The sequence below is a fragment of the Arachis ipaensis genome, chromosome B02, assembly GCF_000816755.2.
Source record: "Arachis ipaensis cultivar K30076 chromosome B02, Araip1.1, whole genome shotgun sequence".
Taxonomy (NCBI): domain Eukaryota; kingdom Viridiplantae; phylum Streptophyta; class Magnoliopsida; order Fabales; family Fabaceae; genus Arachis; species Arachis ipaensis.
In genome coordinates, this window is record NC_029786.2 from 12676079 (window position 1) to 12689605 (window position 13527).

At 35.2% G+C, this 13527-nt stretch overlaps 1 protein-coding gene across 1 annotated transcript in view; it reads left to right on the forward strand.

Annotated features, from left to right (window-relative positions):
* Nucleotides 1-370, forward strand: part of LOC110269173 (pathogenesis-related protein 1-like) — a 2121-nt gene extending 1751 nt beyond the window's left edge. Inside the window, exon 2 of the mRNA XM_021116847.1 lies at nucleotides 255-370. Within this exon, the coding sequence (XP_020972506.1) occupies nucleotides 255-370 (116 nt within the window). The remainder of the gene's footprint in view (nucleotides 1-254) is intronic.

Here is a 13527-nt window from a genome sequence, read left to right on the forward strand (position 1 = left end):
TAATCCTGATAATCCTGAGTTTGCTCGAGATTATCAGGTGGGGTTAACATCGAACGATTTTGGCTCGATGGCTGTATTTCGACAGCATGTTAATGAGAGTCATCATGACTTGGTCAATTTATTGACTCAACAGATGACTACTATCTTGAATCCCGTGATGGCTAATCATGAAACAAAATTCGAGCGTTTGACTAGACAAGTTGAATGAATTACTCGGATTGTCGATTATGATGAGGATGATCATCAAAATTTAGGGAATAATCCTAGAGATATGAATAATAATGTGAATTTAGAAGAGAATGTTCCTCATATAGTTCGATGTGATCAAAATGCTGATGATGTATTGGATAAGATTCGTGTTAATCAATGAGGAGAATTTTATCATGTGACTAAGATTGTTGAGGATGTTCTTAATAGGGTTCGTAAGGTGGGCTTTATGAATCGACCATATTTTATTTCTGTATTTCCTGCTGCCGTGCAAATGGCAGAAGTGCCAAGGGGTGTGAAGAACCCTAAAATAGTAACAAAGTATGCAGGAGAAGTTGGGGAGTCCACCACTAAGCATATTGCCCGATATAGTCGAGTTAGAAACATCCTCAACAAAGAAATTTTTTCCTTCTTCAGTAACGAAGAATGCTTTTACTTTATTTTTGAATTTAAGACCTAACTCGATTGTTACTTGGGCACAATCGAAAAGTACTTTTCATGCTCAATTTTATAGGGGGAGTTAAATGTAACTATTACTGATTTGGCTGCTTTGAAGTGTGATAATGGTGAATTAATCGATGATTTTATGATTCGATTTAAAGCCGCTTGAAGTCGATGCTATGTTTCTCTTCCTGAAAGTGAGGTAGTAAAATATCAACTATGGGTCTAGACTTCTATATGCGTCGAAAATTGCTTAATGTTCACATACCTGATTTGTCCCATTTGGCTAAAAGAGTTCGACAGATAAAGATTCTTAAAAAAGAGAAAGAGACATTTAAAAGTGAGAAAAAGTTTAAGAATAAGCCTTTTGCTCAAAAAGAAAAGGTTTCATATATCAAAACAAAATCTTCGAGTGAAGAATCTAATTTTGAATTCCCTAAATTCGATTTGGCTGAATTAAAGAAAGGGCCACCTTATATTTGTTCTTCAATTAAGAAAATTGCAAATGTTGATAAGTTCAATGATGTGAAATATAAGAGTGATAAAAAGCATAGTTTCGATATCTCAAAATCAAAACAAATATTTGACGTGTTGCTTAAAGATAAACAATTGGTTTTACCAGAGGGTAAAATATTGCTCTCGATTAAAGACTTGAAAGAAAAACCTTCTTGTAAAATTTCGTCAAGCAACTAACCATTCGACTAACAATGGTTTCCATTTCAGAGACTTGATTTAAGAGGCAATTATGGAGGGAAGATTGAAGTTTGATGATGGAAAAAAGGAAATGAAGGTCAATACTGATCCTTTTGATGTTGAAGCAAATTTTGCTGAACCTTATTTAATAGGGATAAACATGGCTGGTTTTACTTCCTATGAGTTTGACTCTGCCTTAGGAGATTTTGAAGGGAATGTTTGGTAGGTATACCCAAGAGTGGGTGGGGGACTGTTAGAGTTTTTGATGCATTAGAAGTTAAAGGATCGAGACATTTTCTTATGCCCTAGATGCAATGCTATTTTTGATGCTGAAGCTGCAACCATTTTTGAGAAGGAAATGATGAAGAAAGAACTGGCTCACAAAGAAGAGAAGTCCATCAGACGCATCTATCTCGATGTCAGGAAGGTCAAAGTTCTCGAAATTCTCAAGAGAATTATTCTCCTTCATTGAACCGTTCTCAAGCACTTGGAGTTCAATGGATTAGGAACTATCATGAATTTCGTGATCGAGAAGTGCATGAGTATCGACAACGCAAGGCTCAAAAGGGCTATCGAGGATTCAATCGGGGTCGTTAACCATATCCTTGAGGAAGGGCAAGAGGAAATCAAGGTGGAAGTTATTTTCGACGAGTGGCATCTGAGAAGCCATCTACTTCTGTGGATAAGGGGGCAACACCTTCTATCCATACAAGGGTAGTTTTTTCATCAAATGGGAAAACTTATGCAAAGAGAATACCTTCTCCAGCAAAAGGAGGTAAAGGGAAAGCTGTCGAAGCTGACCCTATTAAATCAGATGGAAAAGATGTTGATCTCGATGAGGAATATTTTGATGAAGGTGATAAAGAGATGGTCAGCACAATCTCCATTATTCCTATAGATTATCTGGGAGAATATGAGGGTAATCCTAATGAGGATTATGATATAGAAGATGAAGAAGCTTTTGCTTTCATTTTGAGAATGAGGAGGTAGGTTGTTTTAAAAAGCCTACAGAGAAGCAAAAGTCACACCTTCGATCATTGCACATTAGCGCTATGATGAGTGGCATATGTGTTAACAAGGTTTTGGTTGATGGGGGAACGGCGATTAGTCTATTTCCAGAAAGGATGTTGAATAAGGTTGGGAAATATTTTGATGATTTGATTCCTACCAATATCTAGGTAACAGACTACAATGAAGTTTCGACACCAGCAAAGGGGTCGGTTACTCTTCGAGTTCAGGTTGGTTCCCCATCTTGAACCACTGTACTTGTAGTGGTTTCTTCAAAATCCAGTTGTAAACCCTGCGGAATTAATAAATAATGGGCTAATAAATTAATTATTATTCAAAGAAATTAGAAAAATTAAATTTTATAGTTTAGAGAAGTATAAATAATAAAAATACGAATTTTAACATTAATTTTAAAGATTTTGGCCCAAAAACGGGCTAACGAGCCGAACCGATTGGACCGGTTCCAAATCGGGCCCAAGGCCCAACATATAAATGCAAGGACTCAACCTCTTTCTCCTTCAAAGTTGCATTCCACGTTGAGTGAAGAGAGGTGAGAAAGGGTTTGGAAAACACTATTCACCGTTAACCTCTTAGGCTATATATATGTGTGTATGTATATATACTTCGACTGGCGTTAGCTTCGCAGGTCAAGTTTAGAGCTTGATATCTGCATCTTTGGAACTTCGATCTATATATATGTGTGTTATCTTCCCTTTTGATCTCGTTTATCCATCTTACGCATATCTTTGCGACTGTGACACGATTTCCTATTCTCACTTTTGTTTAGCTTATTCTTCAAGACTCCTAGATATGAATTCTTTCAACTATATTTATATACGACTGTTTTCCTTAGAGATCGTAATACCTTGCTACCTCAACTTTATGACTTAAGCATAAGGCTTTATGTGGTAGGGTGTTACATTATGGTATCAGAGCAGTTCGTTCCTGTAGAGCCTGAGGGACAAACTGACTATGCTTTTGGGCATACTCTGGGTGTGTGTATATGCTAATTAGGATATCTAATTGGCATATTTATTTATGAGCATGCATTTGGGACTTTAAAGCATTAGACTTGAGATATTGGGACTGATCACCTTGATATCACTTATTTGGTGTAAACGGGAACCAAATGATGAGTCATGGACTCGGACGTGGTCGAGGCAGATGCTTTGAGCCGAAAATCATTATACGCTGCTTGGATGATGCTTAAAGAAGAAAAATTACTGAAGGAGTTTGAGAACCTGAACTTGGGCGTTAGAGAGGTAGCTGGGAACATGTGCTTGAATTAGTTACATATCTTCAGTGACTTCAAGGCTGAGATTCTGAAGGCTCAGCAGAATTATCAGGAGCTACAGAAAATACTACAAGTAATTGAACGGAAGAAACAAGGGGAGGTTGCTCAAGATAGAAAAGAAGTTTAAAGGTACAAGGGGAGGATCTGTGTACCAAAAGTGAGAGATTTAAAGAGAGACATGTTAACAGAAGCTCATAGAAGTAAGTTTTTGATCCATTCAGAAAGTACTAAAATGTATCATAACTTGAAGGCAATGTTCTGGTGGCCGAAAATGAAGAATGATGTGGCGTTACATGTTTCAAAGTGTTTGACCTGCCAGAAGGTAAAGATTGAACACCAGAGACTGTCCTGAACATTACAACCTTTAAAAATTCTGCAATGGAAGTGGAAAAGTATCTCAATGAACTTTGTATCTGGATTACCGGGAACTAGGGCAGGATTTGACATAGTATGGGTGATTGTGGATCGGTTGACGAAGTCTGCTCACTTCTTACCTATCTAGATGAATTATACCTTGGAGGAGTTAGCCATCTATATATCAAGGAGATTGTAAGACTGCATGGTGTGCCTACAATCATAGTTTCTGATAGAGATCCACGTTTCACTTCAAGATTTTGGGGAGCGTTTTAGAGAGCATTCGGAACTCAATTGAGCTTAAGCACTACGTATCATCCTCAAACCGATGGTCAATCGGAGAGGACGATACAAACCTTGGAAGATATATTGAGGGCTTGTGTTTTGGAGCAACCCGCGAGTTGGGATCGTTATATGCTACTAGTGGAGTTTGCGTACAACAACAGTTACCATTAGAGCATCGAAATGGCTCCATATACGGCTCTGTATAGACGAAAGTGAAAATTTCTACTGTTTTGGTATGAGGGTAGAGAGTCAAATTTATTGGGGCCTGAGTTAGTAGCTAAAACCATAGAACAGATTAAGAAAATTCGCAATAGAATGCTTATCGCTCAGAGTCGCTATAAGAGCTATGCCGATCAAAGATAGAAACTGTTAGAATTTGATGAAGGAGATCATGTATTCCTAAGGGTTACTCCAACAACAGGAATGGGTAGAGCGATCAAGACAAAGAAATTAAATCTTCGTTATATCGGTCCATTTCAGATTCTAAAGAAAATTGGTTCGGGGACGTATTGAATAGCTTTACCACCAGATCTTTCTAACATGCACGACATATTTCGCATTTTATAGTTTCGGAAATACACTTTTGATGCTAGCCATATTTTAGAACTTGAATAAGTTCAATTGAGAGAGAATCTGACGCTTCAACTGACTTCGGTCTGAATTGATGATACCAGTATTAAGCGATTGCACGAAAGAAAGTTTCGTTGGTAAAGGTTGCTTGGAGTCGAGCTAGAATTGAAGAACACACTTGGGAACTTGAGTCAGAAATGAGAGAGGACTACCCGCACCTATTTTTAGGTAACTGAATCTAAATTTTGAGGGCAAAATTCTTAATTAGGTGGATAGGATGTAAACCCCGCAAAATTAATAAATAATTAGCTAATAAATTAATTATTATTCAAAGAAATTAGGTAAATTAAAATTTATAGTTTAGAGAAGTATAAATAATTAAAATACGAATTTTAACACTAATTTTAAAGATTTTGACCTAAAACAGGCCAACGGGCTGAACCGGTTAGACCAAGCCCAAACCGAACCCAAGGCCCAACATATAAATGCAAGGACTCAACCTCCTTCCCCTTAAAAGTTGCATTCCATGTTGAGTGAAGAGAGGTGAGAAAGGGTTTGGAAAACACTATTCAACGTTAACTTCCATCACCCATAACTTTCAATCTGAAGCTCCGATCGCCGCACCGTTTGCAGCCACATGTTCGTCCTGTTGAGCTCTTTCATTCTAACCCAACAAAGTGGTAAGAATCTTTAATTTTCATGCCCAGTTCTTTGTTCCTCTCTTTTTCACATTTTTGGGATTTTGGTATTGAAGAATTAAATGATTTTTGATGGTTTAGGTGAACTCTAGCAGTGAGAAATCACTGAGCTTTGTCCAAAACAATCTCAGGAATAGTAAGGAACCTTTGAACTCTAGTGACTTATTCAATTAGTGAACCCTATGTTAATTGTATTGTATTGTGTGAATTAGGTTGTGTTTCTTGTTGGTTTGGTGTCTAATTGGCGGTTTAGAACAAAATTCTGGTGGTTGAACTTGAGGAATTGATGTTTGGAACCTTGAAACTTGTGAAAGGAGAGGTTTTTGAGGTGTTCCAGGCTTAGGGAGGAATCAGTCAAGGTATGGTTTTGGTTTCTCATAGTTAATATTTAATATCACGTGAAAACTTAGGCTAGAAGACCTTAAGATGGGAATGAATTGAATGACTTATTGATGGATTATGTATAGGATATATGATGTATGTATAAAGGATGAATGAATTTGTATGTGTTGGATTATGACTTTGATGAGTATAAAATAATGATGATTGTTGATGCATTGAGGGTTGACGTTGGGTTTGTGAAATTGAATTGAATGGATTGGTTGAGAGATGCGTGGTTCGATTTTGTAAACAATTTGCTATTGGAGTTGGTTGGTTTTGGGAAAAGATTTAATATTGGAATTGGTTTGATACTAGAAATGATTTGAATGATTGAAAGGTGTTTGGTTTAGTGGTTGGGATCCTTGAAGGGTGGCAGAAGTTCGAGTTTTAGAGGAAATGCTGCCGAAATTTCTATAAAAATTGGAGATTGGATTTGAAGTGTTATTTAAAAACAAAAGATTATTATGTGGCTTTTATATTGGAGACTAATTGTTGACCCTCTGTCCATGGATATTGTTAAGCTTGGGGATGCGTGCATAGAGGGATTGTCTATGGTTAGCTACTAGGACATGTCGGGTTGACTATATAACCGACAGATGATATCATCAACCATAGGACAGGCATACATCATATGCATTCGTATGTTTTACTTGAGTGTGCATTGTTTTGGTTTGCTTAACTACTTAACTCTGCTTATCTGCTACTTGTTCTACTTGATGTCATTGTACCTCTATCTATATTTTCTTTGTTTGATTTGTATGTGTATGCTTTTGAGAGACCCTCTCTTGGCGGAGGAGTGATGAAGGTTGTCCCACAGGTGATTCGGAGGTTTAGAGTTGACAGAAGGTGTAGAGTTAGAATAGGGCTAGAATCCTTTAGTTAGATTACCGATATTATTAGTTTATAATAAATTTTAAGATTAATCTGAGTGTCGAAGTTCTAAAAATGTCTCTGGCTTTCCCGGGACCTTTTATATTAACTATGCGGGCACCATTACCATGCTAAAAACTCCCGGTTCTCACTCCATATATATTTCTGTTGTTTTTCAGATACAGGTCGAGAGACACCTCGTTGAGCGTCTAGAGACCCTCCTTACAAGCGAAGAACTGTCTTTTGTGCTGTTATTTTGTTTTAGGCTATGTATATATGTATATAGAATCTCCACATGTATAATTTGTTTTTTGCCCTCTTAGAGATTGCTTTTGGAGAAACAGTTATTTTATTTATGTTTTGGGATAAATTTTGATATTATATGTTATCTTCCCTTTTGATCTCATTTCAGATATATAGATATAGGGAAATAGATAATAGTTATATAGATAATATATACATGAAGCATAAAAAATACAGAAAACATAGTAATATCATGCATATATGCCCGAAGGCTCATTTAGTACATCATAATTCACACCGGGTTACGTCGTTGCTTATTCATGAAAATATTTACAGACTCCATATTTATATTAACAGGCCTCGACTCACAAGAGTCACCCTAGTCTGGGATCTATTCTAACTTGTTTATATAGGTATTTACAAAAGCACCTAGCCCTCTAAAAGTCTATACAAAGTGAGGGCAAAGACAACTACTACTGCTACTATTATAACTACTGCTGGTCATCGATCCCTGGTAGCTGAAGAAACACGGAAGTTCTGTGTGGAAGTAAGAGAAGTTGCTTTGACCCTCCGGTAATGCTACTGCTGCTCCTAGTCCCAAGGCTGAAAATTCAAAGACGATCTCACCAGTTTGCATCTGCGGAATGGGAAAGTAATGGGTAAGAACCTAAGGTTCCCAACAGGGTACTATATAGGAACCCTATGGGGTTCCGCAGCCTAAGTTGAAGACTTCACGCAGTTAGGTCGGTAACTCACACAAACAATTACAAGCACAAGTATATAGCAGAATAGTAAACAAACACAAAGTACAGAAAGCAGAGATAAAATACAATCATAGGTACAAGTAAGAAACCACAAACATAGATAATGCAGCAACCAAGTATGATGCATGTCTAGTCCTATGCAGGCCATGAGCTCATGCGTCGGTTGACTACCTGCAACCCGACGTTACCTAGGAACTAGTCCTAGATATGGTTTCCTAATTACGTTCGTCCGTGTATACGTGTCGATGTGGTTAAGCATACCACCAGTCCATGACAATAGGCAATCGTCGCAAAGCTTGACGCCATAATATACACACAAAAGGGAAACATAGTTTTAGCAATCAGTGGGTAAATACCCGCCTCCAAACAACCTCTAGCACCTTGGGGTTTACAGTTCTTTTTCCGCGCACATCTCAATAAACTTTATCTCTAAGAGACTTCTCTGCCTTTCTTTTTAAATAAAATTTATGCCCGGTATTTTCTTAAAATATCTCAGCCTTGTCACATTTTACCCATTTGTTCTTGGAATTTTTGTACATTTCCAATTTTATCCTTTTTGTACATAACTTCGTTTTTCTAGTTTTCTTTAGGCTTTTATTGATACTTTCACCATTAGTGTACTCCACCATTTTACCCTCATATTTTTCCTAAAAGACCTTCTTACCTTTCATTAAATTAATTAGTAATTTTTTATTTTTATTTTATGCCTAAAATTGCTAATATGTCCCTAAGTACTCTAGTTTATCGTTTAACCTGATTTAGCGTCAAAATGCTACCGGATGAATCCTAATATTTTTCTATGACCAAATTATCGATAATACTTTTAATTAATGTCAATTATACCCTTAGGGACCTAAAAGATAATTTCACCTTTTATTAATTTATTTACTTATTCTAGTTACCACTTTTTACCGTTTTACTTCTAACTTTTACTAAAACTTTTATTTAGACATGAAATTTTATTATAATTATAATTTTGACTCAAACAATTTATATAATTATTATCTTACCCCTAATGATACTAAGTTCAAAATTTTATTTATTTTTCATTTACATTACATTTTTAACTCTCTTTTTACCCAAAAATGACCATAACACCCTTTTTACTTTTACACCTTTGTTCCATAGGATTAAAAATCAGTTTTCTAACCACTTTTTAACCCTTATATACGTGACTTTCATGATCATTTAGTGGCTAGATTTTCAGGGGTGCAGTTTTTCATTTTTATCCACTTTTAGTGACCTTTAAGGCTTGAAACTTAAACCCCAAGTACTCCATTAATTTTTGACTGTCCCATACATTTTACAGAGGCAAATAAGCTTCAAATATTACTCAAATAATAGTCCAAAACCAAAGAAGTATCATTGAATTTTTAGAATTAAGAATCAAGCACAAAATCACCACAAAATGGCTCATATGAATACTGAAAACAAGCACAAACATACTCTAACTAATCCTAACCCTTACCTCTTATGTAATTCAGTTATTAAAGCTTTTTCACACTAGAAAACATGCATACAAGGGAAGAAACACAGCTCGTGGTGGTGAGTTTCGTTTTTGGGCCTAAAGTGTCGCAAAACGTCAAAATTCAACCACGGTGAGCTCGAAAATCCTTAACTCCTTAGGCGTGCTCCATGGGTGCTTCAAGAGGATTTCTCTATACATAGAAGAGAGTAAGAATTCATCATGGTTACTGTTTATTTTTAAAAGAAAAAGAAAAGAAGAAAAAAAGAGTTTACCTAGCCAAATTCGATAAAAACGCAAAGATTGGTGAAAACGGACAAGAGTTTGTACTTGTATAGTTTGAGTCCTTGAAGAAAAATTGAAGAATAGTGTATGAATGGTGAGATAAGAGACTGAAAATGCAGGTAGTGTGTGCAGAATTTTCTCTCTTTCTCTCTCAAGAATTTGGTAAAAAAAGTGTAAAAATGTGTAAAGAGTTTTGTGAATTTTGTGGCAAATGCTTCCTTAAATAAAAAATTAAAGTCTTAGTGAATCTATGATGGTGAAAGGGGCTGGAATTTTTGAGGTCAAGGGCTGAGCTTCAATGAATAAGGGACGTGAAAACGAGGAAGCTTGGTCAGCGCTTACGTGTCGAGCTTATCCACGGTTAACCACAGTTAGTTACTCGAGGTTAAAAGCACAGCAGAGAGGGGTGAAAGGTTGAGATAGTCTCATCCCAGAGGCTGAGAAGGAGATACAAGTTACTTGGGTAAAAAGATTTGGGGTCTCTAGGAGTCGTTTGCGGAATACTAGTCAGAAATTCGGTTCGGGTAACTTTTACCGTGCTATAAAATAATTAATGGCTAATATTTATTCTTAAAGGAGTAAATCATTAATAGATGGCTAATATAAATTTTGAGGCACATTTAGTTGGGTAAAAATTATTTTGACCACTGATTTCGAGGTTTTCGATTACTCAAGTTTTTCTCGACGCACGCAAAACCGTCACTAAAAGTAAATTCCCGTCTCAAAAAGTCTCTAGTGAGGAAAATAAACCAATGAAAAGTTAATATTTATTATTTACTAGTCAAACTTAACTTAGGGGGATTAATTACCCTCATAAAGTCAATTTTGACCATATTAATGGCCTTTTTCTTAATTTGTTTTTTCTTTTTTTTTTTTAACCATTGGGTCAGCCTCACTATTTCTTATTAGGCTGTGGTTTAAAATTTTGTAAAATAAATTTAAAATAATCAAAAAAGTCTGTTTACTGAAAATTGGGTTCTTACATATTTTATATATGACTGTTTCTCTTAAAGGTCGTAATACCTCGCACCTCTGTTTTACGACTTAAGCATAAGGCTCTATGGTAGAGTGTTACACCAGTTACAATGCATTATTAAGTATTTTTTATTTTTTTAAATATTTTGGCAAAAAATGAAAAGAATAATATCTTACTTTCTATTTGTATTTTTTATTTTTTTTTAAAAAAAAAATAAAAATATGAATAAACAATAAAAACAAAACAAAAACCAACTCGCCCTTAAATCTCCATATATTGGCCCTATAATGAAATAACATGCATAAAGAAACTTCCACATGATATGATAGTACTTACTTTTTTGAAAAGTGCAATTTGATTTGGTTGATCGAAATGCAAGTATCCAGCCATGAGTTTAAAGAGAATGACTCCACAAGACCATATATCAGATGCAGAACCATCATAACCTCCATTATGGATCACCTAATATTGTAACACCCTAACTTTTAGCACGTCATGATCGTACTAAAAGTAAGGAGTTACTAACCTATTTTTCTTTTATTATCTATTTAATATTGAGCCTTTACGTCGATATCGTGTTTCTGTTTTTAAGAAAATTCCAGAAAATAGATTTTTAGTAACTAAAATCACATAACAAAAGATCTTCAAATAATAATCACATAATTATTAATAATAATAGATACTATACAATTAAATTCAATGTAAAACTCAAATACAATACCTATCCCTCTGGATAAAATAAAAACCCTGAAGCGACAAGGGCGAGGGAATTCTATGAAAGCAACTCAACACATAAATTTAACTCAAATAAAGCTAATATTCGCCCGTGGCTTCAAACTGAATCTTCGAACCTGTGTCACTGAAAGGGTGGAAGATTTTGGGGTGAGAACAAACCACACGTTCTCAGTAGGGAATGGGAATGCCGTAAGAGTAATGAAATAAATTGCAAATAATTAACTCACTTAGTAAAACTATTTTGTTAAACCTTTGAAAATACTTTTATTTCTACTTTAGATAAGTAATTGCTTTTCTTTAGATTTCTAAACTCAAAACAGATTTTAATCACAAAATTAGCCATACTAACCATCTCTCAGCTACATAATCATTTTTCAGCCACAACATCTCATCTCAATACATCCGTGAACTAACAACGCAAGTAAGGGATTCAAACCAACATACAAACAAGTCAAACAGCACAATCACAGAGAAGTAATACAAGCAAACACAACCAAATACAAATGTGCAAACAACATGATGCATGTCTATTTCTAACGCAGGCCATGAGCTCATGTGTCGGTTGCCTACCCGCTCCTGACATTACCCGGGCGCAAGTCCCAGATATGGCTTTCCAGATGCATACAGTGTGCTTATAAGTCGTACGGCTAGGCCGCATACAGTGTGACTTTCCAAATCAATAAGCGTACATCTGGAAAATAGTTCTCAATGTGTGGGCGTCCCCACTTTACATTTGGCGCTAAGGCCCAAACAATGTCACATCTGCTCTCCTGTGGCAGTCATTTCATTAATTAATATATTCCTTTAATCTTTGTTCTCTGCTCTCCTATGGCAGAGATTCTATTAATTATCTTTCAAACCCTTTTCAAAATATTTTCAAATAATAAATCGTTTTCAAAATTCACATCGTTCAAAATATCAAATAGAATCAAATCATTTTCTTTAAAACTAAGCCTCTTTCTATTTCAATAAAATTAGCCCGTTTCAAATCTTTTGTTTTTGAAAATTAAAGGAAATTCTTTTCTTCATTCAGACTTTACAAATCCCTCCGACCATACTCGTTTAACATTTAATACTAACTAAAATCACCTTCTTGCGTATTTTTACCGGCCCTTCATCAGCACCTATTCACCATCATACTACTACCAAAATTAGTTATCATCCACTTCCATAACCATAAATTCCAGCATCAAACACAGTCTCAATTCAAACCCAATTCATAAACTCAAATCACATTTCAATTTAACAAGCAACACCAAATTGACCAACACTCACAATTACAACCAATTCTCGTCAATTAGACACACAAAACATGTATAAATTATTTGCAATTACTCAATAAGCTTCTTGGCATTCTTAAATTAAAAACTTGTAATTTTAAAAACGAAATTCCCTATCTCCGTATGACATTAAAATCAATGATAGCTCTGGAGAAGCTTTCTGACCGATCTGCTGAAGGAGAAAGCGTCAGAAATCGTCTGTGCTTCTTAGAAGTCCAGTTAGCCGAACTCAAGAGGAAGAGGAACTACGTCACCGTCAACTTCTACCGAACAAAAATAACGTCAATGTGTAGAGGATGAAGATACGAACACTTTTACCGGATTAGATTTTTAATTGGAGTTACGGATCTTAAGAAATCGAAGTCGAAAATCTTATGATCATGGAGGTTCTCTCTTCCTCACTCTCGGTTCCTTTCTTTCCTTTCAAGTTCAGTGACAAATGAAGAGAAGTGAATATGGATTCTTGATTAAGTGGCATTAGTTTATTGAAATGAAAGGACATGTGTCATACTTATATGTATATATATATGCTTATGAACCACACTTCTTATTTCTTTTCTTATGGCTTCGGTGGAAGAAAGAAAAGGGTAATGAAATTATATGACAATTTTTTTATATAATATATATAAAAATTTAATTATAATTTTTAAAATCTAATTGAAAATTGAATAAAGTTATATGAATCTACAGAGGTAATTAAATTGTAGGTATAGTCCAAATATCCATAAGCACACAAAAAAGGTACCTCAGGTGCAACATAATTAGGGGTTCCGCAGGTAGTGTGCAAAAGTTTATCCTCCTAATACAACAAATAATCAATAATTTAAGATAATTAGGACACATTATAAGCAAGATTTCGTTTGATTATTAAGATATGAACATAAATACGTATAAATAGAGGTGTTCGTTAATCGAATTAGATTAGATATGGTTAAAATATAAATTTAATTTATACTAAATTTATTGTATTAAATTGCA